Raw genomic sequence first — 24,890 nt, forward strand, 5'->3', positions numbered from 1 at the left:
GTTAATTGCTACTTGTTACAATGACAAACATGAAATTATAAACAAAATTATTGTATCCTTATCAAAGTATCATGATGAGATATTACTTGAGACAATCTAGTCCACTTTTTCTCCTTTCTCTAACTAAATGTGTCCATCTTGCTTTGCTGAAGTGAATAAGACAAGAAAGAGAGAAAATGCATGAGTAACATCATGAGTGAAATCAAATAACCATGCAGTGTTTAGGTGACCACAACACCTTGCACTGAGAGGGAGGCGCATCTAGTGTCTGCCTCACATCTCATTGCATGGTGAGGTGATGCTGCTGCCCACTCATCACCAAGGTGGTTACTTATTCATCTTCACCTATGAGTGACAGGTCATTCATTCACTGGTCACCCTATTGCCTGCCATCCACTGATAAGGGGAAGGATTTTCCTGCATCATCTGTGACTGTGTAAGAAGGATGCTGCCAGTGCATTCTCTGCCTATCTGCCTATCATAAGTACAGCTGAAAAGGAAGATGTGTAGAGACTCAGAAATGTCTTCTATCATTTGTATTTTTGAGACCAGGCATGTTGTAGTCTTAATTTCCTCCATATTATTGTAATTGTAGTACTAACATTCTATCTGCCTCATTGCCTCATTATTTTTATACTTTTACAACTGTTCTTTTTCTTCGATTCTTTTCCTCTTTCTCCATGATGACAGCAGCAGCATCACCACCACCACAAGGCAACACCAGTGCCTCCCTCAGGCCGCACCCACACACTGGCGGCAGCAGCGGTGGTGTGGGCCTGACATTACCTGGTGTGGTAGCAAGGTGGGGCCCTGCGGCGACGGGGCGGGGGGGCTGACCACGATGGTGAGCGGAGTGGTGTGGGGTGGAGCCGGAGACAGTGGGTGGACACCTAAGTTCCCACCACCAGCTTCCAACTCACATGCAACCTATGGACCAGCAAGGAGGCATGCACTACACTGTTATGGGCTTAGCATAGGAGTGGTGATGGACAGCTCACAGGGGAACACATTCTAGCCGGTTAAGGAAAACAAAGGGGGAGAAATGAGCATCTACTGTCTACTGTAGATTATTATGCAGAAGACAGAGTTTATGGGAAGAGTATTATGACGACTAGTGTTACTTCAGCAAATGTGAAGTAGCAAGCACTGGTCTAGGGGAAGCTGCAGTGAGGAGACTCAGGGAGCACCACAACACACCACTGTACCGCACGTCAACACTACCTCAAATTATGATATAAAAAGTAAACTGTTTGCACATGGCATTTCATGGAGAAGCTGTCACACAGAGTATTTAGTGATCCTATTCAGTGATCCTACAGTCTTATTAGAAAGCAAGACACGGTCATGCTAGGAACGCAAGTGAAAGTCTTTCGTATTGATCAAGATTTTACACCTTCAACTTGAACAAAATGAGACATGAAAACTTGACATAACCTTTGAATTACTTCCGGCACTGTCAAATAAGTGAAGCGTTCATAATGAGATGAGTAAATGCTGTGGTTCTCCCATGACTCACACCAGTCAGTTTAAGTTACTAAAGTTTAATGGACAGAGAAAATTTATATGACATTCAGGATTAACTTACAAATTAGGCAAAGAATAATCATGGTTCTCACTTCAGCACACATATAATTTAGAGGATCCTTTATCAAGACACCCACACAAGGTCAACTCACTCACATCCAAACATGAATAAGGAAAGAAATAAACTCTCAAAAGTCACATGGCAAGTCTAGTCACAAAATGTATGGTTGAGGTGCTCATTGTAAAGAGGATAACAAGGTAATGACAGATGCTTAAGTCCTCTGGGGTGTGTATGCAATAAGGATGCTGGGTTTTCCCATAAGGTTCGGAGAGGCTTGTGTCTGTATCTCTAACTCTCTGTCTCTCTCACTCTGCCAGGATAAGTTGAATTAAAGGCATCTCACATGCATTCATATACTGTACACATGTAGTGGGATATGGGAGTTGTTATATCAAGGCTTAAGTCTAGTATGAGTTTAACCATGTGCAAGATTGAAGCCTTAATTGTCTTTGGGCTTAGCTAGCAACAGAAGCTTGAAGTGGAATGGCTTTAACTCTGTGCAAGATTGAAAGTTTAGAAATGCTTAGGTTTAATTGGCAAATTAAACTTTTAAAAGTGGAATGGGTTTGAGTTTGTATAAGACTGGAGCTTTAATTAGCATGGATTGAACTGAACACATGACAGATAAGCTTGGAAAAGAACAGAGGCTTTAAACTGAGCAGAACATAACACACACAAAAGGGATCAGCTTCAATGTCAATGCAGCTAATCTAAGACAAAACAGGGACCTTGGCCAGAGACCGAAGCTTTAATCTGGAGTGAGTTTAACTGGATACACATAAACTTTAATCTGTGATGAGCTTAACTCTACAAAATATATCATAGCCTAGACAACAGAGAGGTAAGACGGGAGTCCATGGGAAACTGACAGACACACAGCAACAGCAGCAACAAGACAAGACAGGTTGCTGCAATCATGAATGAAATGTTACAAATGAATGATGGGATTACTAACTCATGTGTTTCTCTGTCTACGGAGGAGCAAGAACCGAGAGTAAGCTGCAGTGAGGGAAAGACAAAACAAGTGAAGACAGGCCACTTAGAACTGTACAAAGAGACATGAATGAAATGTTATATTGACAGGAGTATTCTTACATGTCACTGGCAAAGGAAGAGAGCTGACAGTAAGCTGGAGTTAGGAAAGACACTTAACATTTCAGCAGATCACCAGTCACCGAGGCACCAAGACACACAGAGGGAAGATGGGCAGAACACACCAGCACCAGCCAAAAAGCTCACCTTGTGTAGATCCGTAGGTGGAATATCCGTGGTGGTGTTAGTGTAATGTGGTCCCTGAGATGGCATCACCAAGTTCGGCTCCTGCACCGGCACTCCAAGACCCGTGGCTCCTATGCTGCCTTCACCACCACCACCACCACCTCCACCACCACTACCACCACCACCCTCCTAGCATCCCCAGCAAGGTTAGTCCGAGGCAGCAGCGGGGAGAGAGACATCAAGTTAGTGTGCTGGTCTATGGTGTTGTGCTTATGTGGTGCTAGTGATGTTGTTTTATTACCCAACACCAAAGAAACAGGTTAGGTGGTATGTTCTTCAATGTTCTGGGCTCTTATTTTGACTAGCTTCAACAGACTCTACTGGAGGTTTCTCAGGTTTCATAGTGGTAGTAATAATTTAACACACTCCAGAGACATTTGTTCAGGTTTCAAGGGTGTTTTCATAGCAGTAGTGGTAATTTAACAAGCTTCAGTGACACTTTTCAGGTTTGCAAGGGTAGTAGTGGTAGTTTAACAAGCTTCATTCACACATGTTCAGGTTTGCAAGGGTGTTTTCATGCTTCCAGTGATAGTTTAAGAAGGTATCTGTGTCATCAATACGAAAAGACCCACAAAAACCTGAGTAATCACCTCTGGTCTTTGAAAACAGTCTGTGCCAGAGACCAAAACATTTCAGAACACACCACAAAAAACACAGGTAGACATGTACACCCCATAACATGTACACATACTTACACAGCCTGCAGTACACCTTCAATATACACCCCCACATGTCTCCAAATAACACATTACAGTGACAATATAAGCACCACATTTTGATCCAGTATAGCACAGTGTAATCATAATCACAATAATAATCATCATGAATCACTAAACATATGAGGAAACTATATATACACAGGGATAGAGGGCTTGAGTTAGACATGTCAGAAGCTTAATGAAAAACTTAGTGCAGCTTGAGCGTCGCCTGAAAGCAATCTTGAGTGAGGGAGTGTGATGGTCTGTGTCTCCCAATACTAAGTTACACCACGGATCAAGTATTACTATGATTGTTGCAGTTTTTCCATTTGTATCTGATGTGAAGAAGACCTATAATGACTGAGAGTTATAAATATGATACCTATTACACCTAGAAATTATTTATATTACACCAGTCACTCAGTTATGTCAAGAGGAGCCACAGTAATGGTTAGTCAGTCCATCAATCAGTCAATTGTAAACATTTTCCAATACAGTGATTGAATATCCTGAAGTGTGAAGTCAGTCAGTCAGTCAGTTGATAATTAACAAACACAGCTTGTTAGAAAACTTGTATGCATTCAGTCTGATTAGTCAGCTACAGAGATATTCCATTCCCTTACTAGTACTCTCAATCAATCATCTGCAAACATATCCCATTACATTGAGAAAATAGCTAGCATATCCATTCAGTCATTCACCAACACATCCTGCTCCCTTCACATGTCTTGCACCAACACACTTCACCATACCAGGGGAGGGGGACAACACAAGACAACACTTTCTCCCCTGCACGTACAAAGACAAGAGACACAGGTAATGATGTGTTAGTAAGTCTGGTGTACCTTGACCCGAGTGTTGCATCTTGCAGTATATTGATGTACAAGCTGGCTCAGGCAAGGAAATCAGAGAAGGTAAGCATAAGGAAAGTCCTGCCACCATATTAATACTTGTCCCTTTTGTTCCTACAGTAGATACAAATGCAGAAAGTAACATGCTATTCCACAGTCTTCATTCCTGTGGTTGAGAATGTCATTATGCGTTTGGCTTCAGTCATCACCACCACCAGTGTTAAAGAGTCTCATGAGAAGCTGGCCGGCACTTTTAGGCTAATAAATCACTCCCATTAAGCTTTTGTTATTCTCTCTCTCTGTGTGTTGTGCAGCAGTATCCTCCCACCACTTGAGTCCCTGTGTAAAGCTGAGATATTTGTGGCTCAATGAACACTAAGTAAAGTATAAAATTTGACTTCATAACTGAATCCTGTACACCCAAAGCAAATATATTTGTGGTACCATAATATACATGTGTATTGATGCTCACTCGAGATAACTGTAGATAATATAACTGTGAACTCTTTGAATTGTTTGAGTACATCCTGAACCCTAATGTGTCTCCAGAGCCCCTCAGGCAGTGACAGGGCAATGATATGGAGCAAACATGCAGGAAGGACGGCAGCCTGAGAGAACCAAGGCCCAGGACCACGCAGCGCACCCAGGGACAGACAAGACAGTACTGTATGTAGTTATGACAAGCACAGAGGTGTCAAGGACAGAGAGACAAGGCCAGAGACAGCAGCAAGATCCTCGGGCAGGCCAAGGGGCAAGAACCGAGGGGCAGCCCCCACCTCAGGAGCCAACACGTGGAAGAAGGCTGGGCAGGTTTTGTAGTTGGTAGACGGCGACCAGAGGGCCCGTGAGCAGCGTGACGCCCGAGAGGACAGCACCTACAACACTGGGCTATCAGGCCTTATGCTATATACAGTGGGGCCAGAGATGGGCACCTTCACCCCAGCATGACACAGGTGCCCCTTCCCATGAACAAGGCCTCCAGCCAGGCCAACACACCCACAATGCACGGTGCATCTCTGGGAGCCCCACTGTACATGTACATACCCACTGTGACAATAACAGCTAAGAAGCCAGGGAGATACTAGACTTCTGAATGATCTCTGTGAGGCATGACAAGCATTCACAAAGAGGAGGAGGAATGGATGGCAAACTGAGATCATAAATAAATGGAATGTGCTGGAGAAAACTAAATAAAATTGTCTCTAAGTTTGTTGCATGTGCAAAATCAAATAAGGTAAAAAAAGGCATTGTAAATGAGCAATTGTTCAAAACAAAACATAATTATAAGAAGCACTAAAAACTAAAAATCACTAGAGATCTAAGGAATGAAGGAGCATTAATGAGTGATGTCAGAGTCAGGCAGTGAGCCCACCTCAAGGCAGCAACACAGCACACACGCGCGCACACACACACACACACGCACACACTCACACACAGCCTAGCCTTGCATGCCACCTCCTGCACCACTCACAGCACGGGACAGCCAACCATACCGGGCCAGCCAGCCAGCCATGTCATGCCACACTGAGGACACTACAGGGGAACAGTATGCCATGAAAGATAAGACATGAGTGACCTCTCTCCTGGACACCAACACCCTGCCTGCCACCCAGCCAGAGGAGCTCAGGCATATGTCCTGCACCACAACAGAGACACGGCACTCACCCCTGCCAGCTGTGTGTTGAGGTCGTGGCTGAAGGTGGGCTGAGTGGCCAGGGAGACGGGGGTGCTGGGGTGGCTGGGCATGGTGAGAGGCGGCGCGGTGTGCACTGAACTCATGGAGTGTGCTGAGGCCGAACCCACAGACGTCTGCAGCTGTTGTAGCTTGCGGGCCAGGTCTGACAAGTTGCTGTTGGAGGTCACGCTGGAACAACACCATAAGTTACTGAACTGTAGGCTGCTATTATACTGGTCACTTCCAATAGCCCTCTCATTACATGTTATGGCAAGGGAAAGACAACATTGTTACTCTCCACATCATCCTCATTACTTGTTGTGGGATTGGCAAACAGATATCATCAGCACCATCTTTATTAAATATTATGGGATGGACAAAAGATGGACAGAAGACAGAACATTGTTACTTCAGAGACTATCCACATAACATTAACTGGCCAGTAAGCAACAGATAGAAGACAAATAATTTCTTCTGGACCATCCTCCCTCTACACATCACTAACAACAACAGTCAGTCACATGAGACGTTTTCCCTGGTAAGTGTCCCAATGAGATGAGGGGACCCGAGGAATACTATACCTGTCATTCTTCTCCAGTGAGTTCTGCTGGGAGAGTCTGGCCTGGCTGTCTGAAGTGTAGGTGTTCTCCGGCGTGCAGTGGTGTGGGGGAGTGGGGCCCCCTGATCCCGGCTGGGAGGTTGGTATGCCACTGCTGATGCTCACAGCTTCATGCTGAGGGCAAAGCAATGCAGGGATTTATACATGTGGTTCTGTTCTCCATAACCAGAATGTATTGTGGTAATTGTATAAGTCCAAACCTTCAAAGAGTAAAGGGAAACACATTAATGCATCTAATTAAACTATTCGCCCCAAAATTTAATAGCTGTCAGCTCTGAAAGTCTTATCAAAAATTGCTTTAAAATATAAAGTGCACTTCCCTGTAACACATTCCACTATAAAAATAAAATGCATTTTCTTTATCTATAAAAAAATTCAGCTTGTTTTCTATCCTTCTCTGGCCTGTTCTGGCAAGGCACACACACCACATAACCCATCAGGACCTGCATTCTGAAACACCTTCCTTTTTCATGACTATTTTCAAAGGCCAAAGATTAGCCAGGTTCTCACGACTATTTCTTCAATTAGCTATGTAGAAAATCTGTTAATCTATCACTACAACCATAATAACACTTAAAAACCAATGTAGCTTCAAGTAGAACCTTTGAAAGTAGTGGAGATGCAGCATAGAAGTGTTTTAGAATATTGTCCCAAGTTAGAGTTTGACAAAACATTCTGCAGCCTAAACAAAACTCTGTGAACCTTCAGTTTCAGGCCACTTAAAATAAATATTCACTTAGGTTTGGCACATTCTGGAGCTTAAACAAAACTGTGTGGGTTGTTTCACAGGCATAACCATTCAAGGTTTGCTTGCATGCACAGTGGCCAAGGGACAAAGCAGTTTAGTTTTTACACAAACACATTCGTGATCATAGAAAGTGCAAAAGTACAGAAGAATTAGGCAAAAATGTGACATTCTCTGAAAGCTGATTTAAAAATATTTAAACCTAGTGAATAAAGCTTTAAACATTAAGCTTGAAGAGTGAAGCAAACATGAGAATACAAAAAAAATGAAGCTTTCATCCTCAGACTGATACAATTCTCTTTAAGCTTATTACAACTTTACAACTTTAGAATATGTAAAAAGAGTTACAGAGTAATTAAGAATCTTGTTAGTGAGTTTTTAGTAGCTTAGTTTTATTTTTGCTCATTGAAATTGTCGTTTAGTGTCAATATGAAGCAAGTGTAGTGAGCACCAGTGAAAGGGCTAAGAACTGTACATCAGTCTTGGGCACTGGAAGGGACGGGACAAGGGCACAGGACACGACAACCTTACCTGTGGGTCCTGGTGTGGTGGGGGCACAGTGGAAGCAGAAGGGGGTTGTGCAGGTGGAAGCAGAGCAGCAGTAGAGGAAGCAGGGATGGAGCTGGATTGAGGGGACTCATCCGGAAGGGGTACAAGACTGGGGGTCAGGGTGTCCATTGGCGGCTGCGGCTGCTGCTGTGGCTGCTGCTTCTGTGCCACTCCAGCTGCTGTGTCCTCTGCTTCCAGTCCCGGCACCACCTTGTGTTCCGCCACGGGACTCACCAGGAAGCGTGATGTTCTGAAAGCCTGTATCGGAAGCTGCAGTGTCAGGGGGATGGGACGCACCCCCGGGACACTCCACGCAGCATGCTCTCCACACTGAGCCTCCACTCAGGGCAGCTCACACAACTCCACACCACTCAGCTCACACTTAGGCTATACATCTTTAGAGGACTATACACACTTCTTTGGCAAACAATCAAGAGTAAAAGTGATGAAGAGATTCAAGCAGTATTTCATAAAAGGGTATCTGGTAGGAGTAAATAGGTGACAGGTGGATATCTTGCTCTGAAGCTCTTAATAGGGAGTGTTTTAGAGGTGGATGAAGGAAGACAGCTACGACACAGGCTCGTGTTCAGAAACACTTTGCTCTCACACCATGACTATTTTCAGAGGCCACATACTGATCAGGTTCTCAAGAGTGTTTCTCCATTTAATAATATAGAAATCTTACTAATCTATTACTACAATCATAAAAACACCCTTGAAAAACCATAACTTCAATCAGAGCCTCTTGATAACGGAGGTGTGGCACTGGAGTGTTTCAGAGCACGGTCTTCCTTCACCTACACTCAGGACAAGGTGGTCAGCAGCCAGGGAGCAAAGACAACTTGAGTTTTTGGAATGATTATAGAGCAGCAAGGCTTGTTGACAGCACAGGACATCTTAAGAGGGAAGCTTTGGGGGGAATGAGAATCAGGCCAAACACTTCTTTAAGTCTGACATTTTAAGAACAGTTGTGCAAAGCTTTTATGAAGTGTGACAAAGAACACTAACAAGTGACTCTTGTGCCTGCACCAACCTGAGGGACCAGTGGCGTGACAGGAGGCTTCTGTGGCTGTGGTATTGATGCTGTGGGTGTTACTGAAGGCTGCGTGTCCTGCTGGGGCTGAGGCTGGTGCACGGGGCTGGTCTGTCCCTGTGGTGGGACTTCCCTGACTTCAGCCCTCTTGCTGGGGGTGCCAGGCGTGCTATCAGCCCCGGTGCCTTCCTCACGCTGCAGGGACAGGTGAGGTCAGCGTGGCAAGAGGTCGTGCGTGACGGTCGGGTTATAGAGGAAAAAAAGGCATTTAGCAACAATTAACCATGCAAGGTTGAGGTGTGCATGATGGTGACACGAGTCATCGCTGTCTCAACACGGAGGTAAGCCAAGCCTCGCTCCTTCTCTGAACCCGACTCCTTCAATGTAACATTTAGAGAAAGAAAAGCTTTCCAAGCACATCCCCGGCAGACTGCTGCATACTGTACACCACTCAAACAAAGGTCAACTTACACCAGGAGCTCAACACAAGCGGTCCCAGAGCGAAGACTTTGGCATGTGTCTTTAGTAATAATACCCTTACCCCCAACCCCCCACTGCACTATCACCACACCACATTTGTACAGCACCAGCCAGTCACCACCACGACATATCAGAGCCTACCAACATCCACCTCAAGGGGCGGCTGCTATCACCGTTAAGTCTCTGTCCTATCAAGGTGACCTAACCCCGCACCTCCCACCACTAGCTAGTAAGGGACTCACCACTCCCCTGGTGCTCCCAGTACTGGGTGGCCTCCTGTGGTCATCAAGACAGCTATCACATGGTGTGGTATGTGTTTACAGGACATGCAAACACACACCAGGGCAATGAGTGGTGCAAGACTCACTCCTCACCACCACTCATTGACACTGCCTCCCAATCATTAGCTACTCCTTTGACTTGACTTTTAGATACTGGACACAAAATTTTGATGTGACAGAGTTAAATTTTTTAGCATCACAACCAGCATGAAGCAAGACAAGTCTTGTCTGGGCCAGTCCCCTTCAAGAGGCATGTCAGCCTGGGATGTAGTTTGACCAATATCATTCAATTAAAACTATGGTGAGATGTAACACAATTTTGGTAAGGTAACCCCTGAAGGAGCAATGAGGGGCATTTAGCAAGACACAGCTGCCGTCAAGTTTGTACTGGTGTCAAAGACTGGGAGTGAGGCAACACTGTGGTGGAGGCTTTAGTGGCATGACAAAGGACACATTACTGCAACACTAGGGAGCCACTCTACAACACCAAGGGTTTAGTGTGATTAGGGGGGACTGAGTTTAGACTGAGTGTTCAGTGGCAGCAGCAGCAGCAGCGGCGGCAGCAGCAGCAACGGCGGCAGCGGCAGCAGCAGGACACTGTACTGGGAATTGTGTGACGTCTACAAGCTAAGGGACACCTGAGGATCACCGTGACTAGGGGGTGGACACACAGGGACTGAGGTGAGGCTGGTAAGAGTGGTCCTACACCTGTCAGTACTCAGAACACTGCACAGTACTTAGATGGTGACACATTGCACTTGGTGATGTGCAAGACACTTCAAGTGACCAATTGGTAATATTTCAAAAGATCCAGGAAGAGTGTGCGGCTTGGGATCTGGCTGCTATCAACACTAGGCTGACCAACACATTACTGCATCTGAACTTGTTGACAATGAAACTCTTACTGATGGCAACGACAACTGAGCAAGAGTAGCGGTGAGTGAGTGTGTGAGAGAGTGAGTAAGCCAGTCCGCGTGTCAGCCTTCCTGGGTGTGGGGCAAGAGGATCAAGGTGCAATAGGACAGACTAGACAAGGGTGGTGGTCTGCAGGTGGGGCCTAGGACAACAGTTTCCCAAAGTTAGCACTAGAAAAACACACACGCACACACAAAAGATCAAATCCGAGACATGGTATTCTGAGGGTTGCCTGAGTGCTGTACCAATGATGAGAGGCAAAAATTTGGACAAGTCTTTAAAGCTAAGATGAGGAGAAGCTATAGTGAGGGCAGGGTGTGTGTGAGGGAGAGGAAGCAGAGCACGACGTGACACGCTGGCCCGTCCTGCTCAACTGTACGTCTCTCTGTGAGGTGGAGACGAGGCCACCCGGGCTGCCTCGCGGAAGCAGCCCGGTTGGGTCGGGGTGGAGGCGTCGACATGCTCTTGCCGGTGGTCTAAATAGCATTCTCAGAGTCAGACACAAACCCACCAAACTCTCCGTGACGTTTACTTACAGAGCTGTGTCGCCGCCGCCGCTTGGGGGAGGACCGACTCAGCTTCCTGGCCAGGTAGCGAGCCTAGCACGTCACACAGAGATAAGTGATACTGGTGTGCACTGCCCCACCACCCCACCACCACACCACCACACCAACGCCCAACGCCAGGCACACACCACCACACCACTGCTGCCAAGGCTCAGTGGTGGGGTTAAGGCTCATCACAGTATCACAACATAATGACAACCTAGACTTTAGTGTCCCTTGTTCCTTGTATGGCTAAGCTGTGCACCATCACCATCACCACTATCACCATAACCACTAGCACACCCACCACCATCACCACAAGCACCACCACCAGCACCACCATCACCACAAGCACCACCACCAGCACCACCAGCACTAGCACACCCATCACACACTCTGTCTTAAAGATTAGAGACATAACTGGGAGAAACACATGAAATGCACATAGTAAGCTTGAGATGAGCACAGTGTTAACAGGGACTGGAGTAAGACACCTTGAAAATGAAATGCATATAAACAAATACAATGATTATGAGGTGAGAGAGAGGAACATAAAACAGTTTCCTTCATCAAAATAATCTTCCGTTGTGAGAGCATGAGACCAAAACAGACTCCTCTACTGAACACGCTTAATCTACATTTTCAAAGAGACAGGTAGTAGATAAAAAGAAGGTAAAATTATCCCAGTGAGAGTCCAGTCTTAACTTATGGATAAAAAAGGACTGTAATGGGTACACAAAACCAATGCTGCTGACAGAGGGAAGCGGGCAGCAGCTCCAAAACTAGGAATGCACAGAAGCAAAATGCCGTACACTAGAAAACAGTAACAGTAACATCATCAGCAGTCAAGTGTCTCTGTATCAACGCAAGTATTATTTTCTCTCTCTCTCTCTCTCTCTCTCTCTCTCTCTCTGCCAAGCCTATTACATTCTCACTTTCACCACAAGCACTAAAACTGATGGGCAAAATTTTCTTTAATCTCTAAATCCAATTGTAGCATTTCTCAACTTGTAAAATACCAATAAGTATCTGAAAAAAGTATCAAGTGATTGTAGAACACCAGGTGACATTGAGGAAACAAAGTAATCAGAAATAATATGAAAGATTTAAGAAGTTGGCAGGAGAATATTAACTCTTAAATCTCTCTTCACATTCAAACAAATCTTTCATAATGTAAACTTGACTCTGTACTGTCCTTTACATCTCTCAGACACATTTCTCCTTTTCATAACTGTTAAAGTGAATATTGTCCTTTAAACCTTCTTTTTTTTTATTCAGACACATTTCTTCCTTCCACAACTCTTAAACCTTATCAAAAACCATCTCTCATACAGTAGAGACACACATTAATTTTCTTATATAATCTAATCTCTCCATTCCCTTTATCTTCTCTTGTGTTCATATCTCTATTCTTCAATCAATCCTCTCTCTCTCTCTCTCTCTCTCTCTCTCTCTCTCTCTCTCACACACACACCCTAAAATCAAACCTTCTTTCTCTCTTTCAATCTCTTATAATCATCTTCTCTTCCTTTCATCCCTTCCTCAACACACACACACACACACTCACCCTGGCATCCGAGTCCTCCCTGTGGCGTCGGGAGGCTGACGGAGAGCGGTGGTGGCTGTCCTGGGATGGCTGCTGACCAGGGCGTGAGTCCAGGCAGGGGGTGGACACAACGGGCAGCACCTTCGGGTTGGTCTTCAGCTGCTGCATAATGTCGTTGATGTACAAGGTGACGACTTCAGAGTGGTTCCCCGGCAGCAGGTTTGTCATTACCTGTGGAGTTGATGGGTAGACTAATTAAAGTTTGTCTCAAGTGGCTCCTGGATCTCACACTCATCCTAGATCATTCTCATTTCCTAACAACTTTCACTCACCCAAATGTATCCTAGCAACACTTTCTTTAATAATTTAGCTCGCCATTAAAAAACCCTAACACTCTCAGCCTACACATATCCAAACAAAACCCTCTCTCATCTTTTATACTATAGTCTGTCTACTCTAAAGTGGGTCCTGGGGTCTTGGTTTGAATAGTGTCCCAGGAAATGCGTGGTTGTCAGATCTTGAGGAAAACCGTGAGCTATCCTTGTAATAGTGTGGTGATCAACAGAAAACAAGTATTATTCACATCAAATCAATTATGTTATCAGTAAGCTACAATGTGTTTTAAATCCAGAACCCATTTTTAGAGGAGACAGACTATAGTTGTATGGTTAGTTGATGGAATGAACTGTAGAGACTGATGTATAAATCATTAGTCGTTCTGGTTTTTAACAATTTTTTTTTATGACTTCACCAAAACAGGATTATAAGACTATTGTATGCAGTTTGGATCATTTCTATTACAACAAATACTACTGCTGTTAATCATTTTTTGCACTGACTAAACACAGCCACGTGAATGAATGATCTACAAAAATGTCTAAATGGTCAATCAACATCAACATTGCCCTTACATCATTTATACAGCATTACTTGTAGGTAACTGAATGTCCGATAGAAAAACAATCCTCACACCAGTTTGTTGGCCACACCCACTGCACCACTTTTTAAAAAACACTAAATAGCCAATATAAACACTAACAACACCATCCTCACCATCACCAAAGCACCATTTTGTCAAAAACACTAAACATCCAATATAAACACCATTAACACCATCTTCATTAGCACCACAGCACCATCTTGCAAATAAAAAAAACACTAATGGCCAATATAAACACCAATCAACACTGCTCTCACATCAGTTTGTTGGCTACACCCACTACACCACCTTGTATAAAACACTAAAAGTCCAATACAAACATCATCAACACACTCCTCACCAGTTTGCTGACTACACCCACAGCTTCACCTTGAAAAAACACTAAAGGGCTAATATAAACACCATCAACACCATCCTCACCAACACTACAGCACCACCTTGTAAAAAAGCACTAAACATCCAATATAAACACCGTCAACACCATCCACATCAGCACCACAGCACCTCCTTGTAAAAAAAACACTAAACATCCAATGTAAACACCACCACCACCATCCTCACCAGTTTGTTGGCCACGTCTAGTGCGTCGTTGTCGGTGATGTCGAACTTGAAGGTAATCGTCTTCTGCTTAATGGTCTCCAACTGGCACTCCACCATGGTCTCGTTGGCACTCAGCACAGTCAGTTTGGGGAATCGATCCTGGGTCTTCTTCTTGCGGGGTCTCTTGGTGCGCTCCGAGTGGGTCTTGCTGCCGGAGCCATCAGCCGGGTGCTCACTGCACTCCGACTCTGAGGCCGCACTGGGATCAAACGTAGGGTGAATGGTGGGGGCGGAGGCGGAGGTCGTCAGGGTGGTGGTGGTGGTGGTGGTGGTTGAGGAGGAGGAAAGGGTTGAGGAAGGAGGATGTAGAGTGGAAGGGGTAGTGGAGGAGGGCTGGGTGTTGCAGCTTGCAGTGGTGGAGTGGGAGGTGGTGGTCTGCATCTCATGGCCACCCCCAGACCTTCCCAGACACATGGAAAGAACACAGATGTCAATATTTCAAGTATTTCACCAACGAGAGAATTGTGGGACTCACCTGCCTGCTGCATGCACCACTGGTCAACACTAACACACAGAGACGCACTTTGCAAGACGCAGCGCATGTCTCAGGCAGGCCAGTAAACAAGAGCTTAACATAGCTATGAACACAAGCTCTCTAAGCAGACAAAACAGATTGGTATTGAGGAAACCAGGTGTTAATCAACTAATAGTCAGCTATACCAATGATAAAAATAAAACTGTATGAACTAATTTAGCAAGCTCTGTTAATCAAAACCTTGACTGAAAATTAATCAATGTAACAACTAAAGATTTTGTCAAACTCACTGTAACTAGTTAAATATTGTTTCTTTTAAGAACTTAACTTAATGTTTGGAAATCACGAAAATCAAATAAAAACATAAAAAAAAAAAAAAGGTCAAAGGTACAAGCAGATGTCACTTAAGGAATGCTGGTGTTGTGAAGAGAATGGATGGTGGTGTGGTGAAGGCATTGGAAGTGTGTACAGTACTTGGTTGGTGAGATAAAGGAAGCAGAATGAAAAGTTCGTCAAATACAAATGCTTACTCAAGATGGTTTGGTCATGGTGGAATAATTACATAAACTAAGTAACAATGTAATGTAAAAGGTTGACCTCTAGCAAAGTAGGATAGATGAGGGAAGGCGGGAAGGAAGGAGGAGAGAGAGAATCAGATGGAAATAGACTCTTGTGAAGTAGTCATTCTATAGAGAAGTCTTAGAAACACAATCAGATAGAGATGACTAAAAGTAAAAGCTAGCCAGGCACAGCTGGGTATGTACACATGACACTGGACAGAACAGCAGCCCCACACAGGGTGACACTCAAGAACCAATGGGGTGAAGGGACATGACAGCAAGGATGGGGTGACTGCATTCAGAGACAATGCAATACAGGAGTAAACACAATGATGGCCGAGCAAGAGGCATGACAGTGGGGAAGAGGAAATGTAAGATGCTGTACATTGCTTGGAAGATACAAATGGAACAAACAGATGGAACAAACTCAACAAGCCAGGTGAACAGTAATGAGGAGTAAAGAGAATATGAGCTTTTGAATAACATGACAAACTTTGGTGTGAGATAAAGGATGAGTTTCAATGTGAGAAGAAACAAAAGATTTAAGATGTGAGGTCTAGAGAGAAGAGAAAACAATAGGAAAAGGGAATGAGAGATTTGAAATAAGGAGAGACTTGAGGTCTTGACTGAAGAGACATTCAAGACAAGACATTGAAAGCAAGAACAGACATGAGTTTTGATATGAAGTAAGAAAAATAAAACATGAAAAGAAGACATGAATTTCAGAACAATAGACATGAAAGAAGAGGCAATGGTGATAAGAGCATTAGTTAAAAAAAAAAAAAAAAACAGCAATGAGGGCACTAGCTTCTGCAATGCTATGGGGAATCACAGCACAGAGGCAGCAGTGGGAGCCCACTCACCTGTCATTGAGCAGGTGAGAGTAGGTGTCGGCGAGGATCTGCGGTGAAGGACAAGACTCCACCTGTGAGGAGGCACAACTGTATTAGAACATTTTAAGCAACAAATGTGATACTGACTTACATCCCTCAATATAATCTAAAAAAAAAACCACTCATTACTTTCACTGACAGGGCTAAAATATTGCTGTTATTAATGATAACTCCAGTGAACACATTTACTACCACTAACTACATCACTTAGAAATATATAAAACTGACATCTCTAAAAAAAAAAAAAAAAAAAAAAAAAAAAAAAAAAACCATATATCACTGACAACGGTAGAAATTTGAAACAATCTTGTTATTAGTGGTATCTTCAATGAGACTACACTACCGCTAACTATATCTTCATTTGTAAAGGAGGACTGGGAGGAGGGGGGGGTGATGCAAGGTGGGAAGGTCAGAGGTCAAGGTATGGGGGCACTTAAGAGGATCACCTGGCACTCTCCTGGCTTGGGTCACAGATGCCAGTAAAGGAGCTACAGAAAAGCATTAAGGCTGAATTAAATACACTTCAAAATGTAAGGGACAAGAGGGAATGGAGTGGTTTCTTAGCCCCTCCTGACTGTTCATCCAGGTTTTATTTGTTACTGTGATAGAAACAAAGCTTTATATTATTTATCCCTGCACTAATATAAGTAATGGGGGTTATGTGTGATTATATATAAGATTGTCTCTATTATCATTCCAGTGTGTGTGAAATGACATGGTTATTCTATCATCTATCCCCTCACTGCGAGTTACTCTGCAAGATCTTTATACAGTAATGAGGGATTTATGGCAGTAAATTAAATAATCATCTACATCTATGGTTACTCCAGTGCCTGTAGATACATAACATTTCAATAATACAACGGAACTAATTATGTAAAAATGTCAAGGGAGAAAATTTTAACACTTAGCAGAAAAAGTCATACTGTTCAAACTTCAACATCACTGCAATGGGCCAAATTAGAATTTTATCAGAACAAGGTAAGCAACAAACACTGGATAGCAATCACACACACACACACATACACACACACAAACTATGCATCACCGTACACTAAATTTGAACTTATATCAGATCAAAACTTATACAATACAGAATCCTCTAATAACTAGCATAGAAACATCAATGCTGTGGCCAAGAAAAATAAACAATCATGCATAAGTAAAATATTAGAGATTATGAATAGTACAATGTTCCGTTCAGCTAGCAACTATGACCCTTGCTGCGAGTATACCCAAGAACCAATTTTGTGTTCAAGCAGCCAGCAGGAAGGGTGACAGTCTGCCGGGTTCATGACAGAAACCCGTTACCACCACCAAGATCAAAACCAATCAAACTGTTGTCCACTAGCAGGAAATATTAGCAAATAATGAGGGAGAGAAAATAAAGGTAAAAGAAAGAAAATATAAGGGATATTACTCACATTCAGTTCATGATGTGTGTGTGTGTGTGTGTGTGTGTGTGTGTGTGTGTGTGTGTGTGTGTGTGTGTGTGTGTGTGTGTGTGTGTGTGTGTGTGTGTGTGTGTGTGTGTGTGTGTGTGTTTGTTTTGCTGTATGTATGTATGATTTCAGTCCAGTGTATGTTGTGTTTCTATATTTCACTTCATTCTTCTGTGTTTGTGTTTGTGTTTGTGTATGTGTGTGTGTGTGTGTGTGTGTGTGTGTGTGTGTGTGTGTGTGTGTGTGTGTGTGTGTGTGTGTGTGCAAAGGCTCAACACATTTCTTTTTTTATCACTCAAAAAACCTTATCCAATACTGCAACATCACTTTAAACCAATTTAAAGCTATGACTTAAATAACACTGCAGTACGTCACTCGCATGGTACACAGAGCCAAGGGGTGTTGCAGGTTACACATTTAGTGAGGGGCTGTGGCGAGGCTGACATGAAACTGCCTCACCCCCCCACTGTACCACCACACTATTCTGTCCCCTCCACCAGCCTCTTAAACACACACACACACACACAACACATACACACACAAACTCAAAATACAGGGGTAAAATGACAAAATAAACGAAAATTTAAAAGAAAAAAATCACCAGACACAATGAACAGCTTGTAAAAAATGCAATAAGAAGAAAAATTAATTACAAAAAAGTTTAGAAACAAAAAAAAAATTGTGACAGAAAAATTAAGATACAATGCAGGGTCTAAAAAATTATTGGTGGTAAAAAAAAAAAAAAAAAAAAAAAAAAAAAAGTAAGTAACAACAGCAAGCATCCAGGCTCAGTAATCTAATAGTATAATGAAAGCCAGGTCCTCCCAGCAGCCTCTCTGTCACCTCAGGAAACAAGTCGGCCACACGTTACTTTGTTAAATGTAGACTCAAAACACCAGAGTCTTCAGAAATTCGTGTGGGTCAAGTTTGATGCCGTTCGCTTGGGCACAGTACGCAGCTGCCTTGGCAAAGGACAAGTGCTAGGGGGTCTACTCAGCACATGCATGTTGGTCTAGTATTCAAAACACAGATGGTACTACTGATTGTACTGACAGAGATGCAATGTACAGTCAAAGTCATGTCTGTTCATATACTACAATCTTTACTATGAGGTTTAGCATTTTCTTCAGTCTTAAACCTTCTGATATGTTGTTAGTCTCCTTATAAAACACAATAACTCATGTTTAAAGGAAGCCACCAGAGAATTCACAAATAACACAAGATGCTAAACTCATAAACAAGTGACTATAGATTGTTACTAATTGTTCTCCTTTAGTCTTAAACCTGATATGTTGACAGTCTCCTTGTAAAACTTGCCAGATGACACGTTTTAAGGAAGCTAAAATCAGATGACACATGAATGATTGAAAACACTAAATTCATGAGTACGTTTAGTAGATTACTTGGCATTTGACTGTACAAGGAGCAGCCACTGAGGCCCAGGTGATCACCAAAGCTAGAGTGGTGCTTTGTGGTCACTAATCATGCCATCACTACAAATACAAAATTACCAGCAGCTTATCAACCCACTGTACTTACATCCACTGTGTTTGCATTTTCTCTTCATTATAAATCCTTTGATATACTAACAGTCTTACAAAACCTGTCAACTGAAACTACATCAAGAGAACTTAATGAGGGAAAACTACCAACACAGTGAGTACAGGAGGTTAATTCACTGACAACACCTGCATAACCACATTTTCAAGGGGAAGCCTGCTACAACTAACACAGGGGCAAAACTACCACACTATTACAAGGCTCGCTGTGTTGTCTCCAGGTGAGAGAGAGGCTGCTGTACAGGTGTGAAGGACATGGTTGTTTCCCCCTCAGAGGATAGACTATAGATACCTCAATGTTGGTCTCCACATTCCATTACCAAACCACACCCACCCTGACACATCAGTCCACCATCAAGGCTTTCATGAGTATGTGGATGAATAAGCATGTCAGTGATACTTTCATGATACAAAATTTACATCACTGTTACTTAGGCATCTCAAAAACATGAGTTACAAATCAATGAGTAAAGCACAAAGTAACAAGTTAATTAATGACTGTGAGGGCTGCAGGCTGAGGGAATGAGTGGGTCTGGGTCTGGGTAAGATTAACGGAGTCACGAGAGACTGGGAGGCAAGCAAGTTACAAAGCGTGCTATCAAATGAGGCTGGTACAGAAGCATGGAGTCTGAGGGAGGAAACAAGAAGCTCAGTGATCATGACTAACACGCAGCAAGAAATTAAAGTAAGCACCAATGCCCTTTTCTGTGTTGCTGAGGGAAAACTTGAAATATTAGGGATGGTCAGCCAGTTAGGGGAGTCTGGTGCAAACCCTGAACCTGTGTGTGATCTTCAGGAAGATGGTCTGGGATTGCAGTTCACGAGTAGTCACAGTTTATGGTGTTGAAAGGTGAGTTGAGGCTTTACAGGTGTTAACGAGGAGTGTTATGAAATATGTTAAGGTTATTAATATACATATCCAGTGTGCAGTTTATATTAAGGGTTTGGGGGCATTATTAAAATCAGGAATGGTGCAGTCACTCAAAAATGGCAACTATTTGTGAAGACTAAGGCAGGAACTGTATTGTTAATCGGTAAACTTACGGAACTGTGCAGTCACACAAAAATGTAAACTATTCGTGGGGGGCACTAAGACAGAAATTGCATTAACCATCAGTTAACTTTAGGAACTGTGCAGTCACACAAAAAGGGAGCTATTCATGGGAGCACTAAGGCAGAAATTGTATTGTTAATAAATAAACTTCCACTACTATGAAAGAAGGGCAATGGGCAGCTGGTGAGGGGTCAGTGTGGCCAGGCTGGGTGCATGGCATGGCGTGGGTAGTGGTGGTGGAACTAAAAGGGCAGCACTGTGCTGTTCACGCTTCAAGCACCTGCAGCATTGTGTCTTGTGGGAGCACTCTGAGGGCACCGGCACTACCCGCACACCACTCACTGCTCACTGCACCGCCACGGGGACTGGGCAGCACCAGATGCTGCATCAGGGCCCCAAGGGATGCAGGAGAGCAGTGGGTAGTTATGCTGGGTGGCCAGACAGGTGGTGGGAAGCGTAGTGGCTGGATGTAGTGTCTGCGTAATTCAAGTGGTGTGAGTGTCAATGTGTGTGTGTGTGTGTGTGTGTGTGTGTGTGTGTGTGTGTGTGTGTGTGTGTGTGTGTGTGTGTGTGTGTGTGTGTGTGTGTGTGTGTGTGTGTGTGTGTGTGTGTGTGTGTGTGTGTGTGTGTGTGTGTGTGTGTGTTGCTATTCATCTCTGCACCAATACACAGATATTCTTCTGTGTGTGATTCATTGTTTGATCTGCTGCAGTCTCTGACGAGACAGCCAGAGCTCATTATTTCCGATCTTTGGATAGGCCTGAGACCAGGCACACACCACACACCGGGACAACAAGGTCACAACTCCTCGATTTACATCCCGTACCTACTCACTGCTAGGTGAACAGGGGCTACACGTCAAAGGAGACACACCCAAATATCTCCACCCGGCCGGGGAATCGAACCCGTCCTCTGGCTGTGTGTGTGTGTGTGTGTGTGTGTGTGTGTGTGTGTGTGTGTGTGTGTGTGTGTGTGTGTGTGTGTGTGTGTGTGTGTGTAATTCACTGTTTGATCTGCTGCAGTCTCTGACGAGACAGCCAGACGTTACCCTACGGAACGAGGTCAGAGCTCATTATTTCCGATCTTGGGATAGGTCTGAGACCAGGTGTGTGTGTGTGTGTGTGTGTGTGTGTGTGTGTGTGTGTGTGTGTGTGTGTGTGTGTGTGTGTGTGTGTGTGTGTGTGTGTGTGTGTGTGTGTGAGGCAGTGGTCCCCAAGACACAGGAGCTGCGGTGAGTCACACAGGCAGCACGCAGTGGACACTTACACTGTCCGGTGCTTGGCCCGCTAGCTGCTGGGGAGGCTGGCTCATACTAGAGTGGCTTTGTGGCGCATTAACTCCACCCATATTGCTTGCTACACCATTCATCACTTCTGCTGAGAAATTTGGGGGGAAGAATACTGGAGGGGGTTTGTGGTGTTGTGGTGTTGTGAAGCGGGGAGTGGTGAGTGATGGGGCTGGCTGGTGGTGGCTGAGGGGGATGGAGCAGGAAAGGGGAGGGGTGAGGAGGGGTGCCAGCTGGGGATCAGCACTTTTACTGAGTGAGAGTGAGCGGTGGCTGGGGGGAGGCACAGGGAACGGCACCTGGCTGGCATCGCCCACCACCGTGGATGGTGACGGGCTGGCTCCTACCGGCGTGACGGACGACACCACTGGCGGCAGGGATGGCACCACGGTCGGCTGGCTCTGCAGGGTCGTGGGCTGTGTGGCTGCTGCATCCTGGCTGTCTGGCAGGGCACTGCTGGCGGGGGGCTGGGGTGGTACTGTATCTAGGGTGGTGGTGGAGGCAGCAGTGGTGGTGATGATGGTGGCTTGTGATGACACCAGGCCCTGTGGTGGCCCAGCACTGGGGAGGGAGGCTGCCATCAGGACAGGGGAGACCTCCGTGGTGAGCGGTTGAGAGGCTGGTGCCAGGCTGGCTGGGGCCTGGGGGGCAGGCACTCCAGGCTGTGTGGCCAGGGCTGGCACAGGCTCCGGTACCACAGTGAGAGGCGGCCCCATGGCAGGGTGGCTGTGCATGTCCATGCGACTAACCACATGGACCTCAGCAATGCCTGGTGCCTTGTGAGTTACAAGGGGCTGGGGTACCAGCTGTGGCTGTGAGGTCACCAGGGGCTGTGATGTGACAGGGCCCTGTGATACCATCTGAGGCTGTGTGGTGATCATTGGCTGTGACATTATGAGTGGCTGTGATGTACCCAGGGGTTGTGAGGTGGCCAGAGGCTGTGACGTCATCACTGAGGGTGTGGTCACCAGGGGCTGTGAGGACACAATACTCTGGTGCATTGGCACAAGGTGTGGTGTCACCATGGCCTGGTGTGACAGCTGGGGCACAACCATGGCCTGTGACACGGTGGCAGGCTGCACAGCAATGACTGGCTGGGACACCACGGAGGCCTGGGAAGTCATAAGGGTCTGGGCCATGGCCATGGGGTTGGCTGGTAAGGCCTGGGCAGCAGCCACAGGCAAGGGAGGCACCACAGAGTGTGTCACTATTGGCGGGGTTGCTGCAGCTCCCGATTGTGGTATGAGTGGCACTGAGGTCACCACAGACTGGGACACTGATGCCTGCTGGGCCAGGGGCAGTGGCTGTGTGGCCATGGAGAGTGGCGGCACCAGAGCCGCCTGGCTGGGGATAGCCTGAGGCAGCGCTGGCAGGGTGGAGGGCAGTACTCCTGGCTGTGGGGCAAGTGCTGGCTGTTGTGGCACCATGGATGGGTGCTGGGGCACCTGGGGTGGCACTGGTGTGGGCACCACCATGGGCATGGAGGCCATCACTAGTGGGTGAGTCTGAACAGGGACCTGCTGGGAGGTCAACACCACAGGGGAGGTGCCTATCATGAGGGGCCCGCCCCCTACCACCCCCTGAGAGCTAAGGCTACTGTAATATTCAGGAGGCTGCTGTGGCTGCTGTGATTGGAGTTGATCTACCTGTGGCAGTGGAGGCTGCTGCTGGTACACCGGGGCGGCCGAGGTGCCAGCAGTGGTGAGGGGCGGCGGGTACTGGGGCTGCGGGAAGCCGGCGCTCACAGGCTGGTACTGGGTTGAGCTGGCAGGATAACTACTAAACCCATACGTCCCAGAGAATAACTGTCCATCCTGCAAAGCAGGAAGGAATGAGAACCCGACCTGATGCATCCTGTAGGCTGTGGAGGACAAGTTGTCCTGCACCCTCCACAAGAACACACATGCAAAAGAACATCAATAGGGTTCACTCTGAGGAGGAAAGATACACCTGCAGAAGGCAGCTGAAGGGAGGTGGTGGTGAGGAGGGAACACCTTCACCACCACCACTGCCACTGATCAAACTCTGTGCTCATCCTACATAGAGACCGTGTGTGTGTGTAATTCACCTCGGTCGCCTGCTGGTCACCCAGCCAGTCTTCTCCATTACGGAGCGAGCTCAGAGCTCATACACCGATCTTCGGGTAGGACTGAGACCACATCAACACACAACACACACCAAGAAAGTGAGGCTACAACCCCTCGAGTTACATCCCATACCTATTTACTGCTAGGTGAACAGGGCCCACACATTAAGAGGTTTGCCCATTTGCCTCGCCGCTTACCGGGACTCGAACCCGGCCCTCTCGATTGTGAGTCGAGCGTGCTAACCACTACACTACGCGGTGTGTGTGTGTATTCACCTAGTTGTAATTTTACAGGGCCTGGGTATCATACTCGTGTGGCCCCGTCTCCATATCTACACACATCCAACTTTCCTTTAGAACTATGCACACTCCTCGCTTACACCACCTCCTCACTCAAACCATTCCACACCTCCACACATCTTTGTGGGAAACTATATTTCTTCACATCCTTCAAGCATATTGCCTTGACTATCTTTTTACTATGCGATCTCGTAGTTCTATTTAAGTTTTCCTCTCTCAACATCATTTGCTCATTATCCACTTCATCCAGTCCGTTCAACAGTTTATAAACCTGTATTAAATCTCCTCTTTCTCTTCTTTGTTCCAAGGTAAGCAAATTAATTTCTTTTAATCTCTCCTCATAGGTCATTTCTGCCAATTCCGGAACCATTTTTGTTGCCATTCTCTGCAATCTCTCCAACTTCCTTATATGCTTCTTTTTATAAGGGGACCAAACCACTCCAGCATATTCCAATCTTGGTCTAATTACCGTACTAATTAATTTCTTCATCATATCTTTATCCATATAATGGAAGGCTAATCCAATATTTTTATCAAATTATACGTTTCTCCAAACATCTTATCAATATGAGCCTCAAACTGCCCATGGTCTTGTATTATCACTCCCAAATCCTTTTCCTTTTCCACCTTTTTCAACACTACTTCTTCACCCATCTTATATGACCCTCTTGGCCGTCTTCCACTCTTCCCCATCTCCATCACATGACTTTTGCTCAGATTAAATTCCATTTGCCACCTCTTGCTCCACTCCCAAATCTTATCCAGATCTGCCTGTAAAATTTCACAATCTTCTTCACTCTTCACACACCTACACAACTTCGCATCATCCGCAAACAAATTAATATAACTGTTTACTCCCTCTGGCATGTCATTAATATATACAAGGAAAAGTATTG

At 45.2% G+C, this 24,890-nt stretch overlaps 1 protein-coding gene across 1 annotated transcript in view; it reads right to left on the reverse strand.

Moving 5' to 3' along the window:
* The window catches only part of LOC123509627 (mucin-2-like), an 81,291-nt gene that overhangs the window by 9,226 nt on the left and 47,175 nt on the right, over positions 1-24,890 (reverse strand). The window contains 12 exon segments of the mRNA XM_045264060.1: positions 787-927; positions 2,825-2,992; positions 5,189-5,287; positions 6,078-6,276; positions 6,669-6,820; positions 7,983-8,258; positions 9,034-9,228; positions 11,246-11,308; positions 12,822-13,031; positions 14,302-14,740; positions 16,239-16,300; positions 21,908-23,422. Of these exon segments, the coding sequence (XP_045119995.1) occupies positions 787-927; positions 2,825-2,992; positions 5,189-5,287; positions 6,078-6,276; positions 6,669-6,820; positions 7,983-8,258; positions 9,034-9,228; positions 11,246-11,308; positions 12,822-13,031; positions 14,302-14,740; positions 16,239-16,300; positions 21,908-23,422 (3,519 nt within the window).

Source organism: Portunus trituberculatus, chromosome 3 (genome assembly GCF_017591435.1).
Source record: "Portunus trituberculatus isolate SZX2019 chromosome 3, ASM1759143v1, whole genome shotgun sequence".
Classification (NCBI taxonomy): Eukaryota; Metazoa; Arthropoda; class Malacostraca; order Decapoda; family Portunidae; genus Portunus; species Portunus trituberculatus.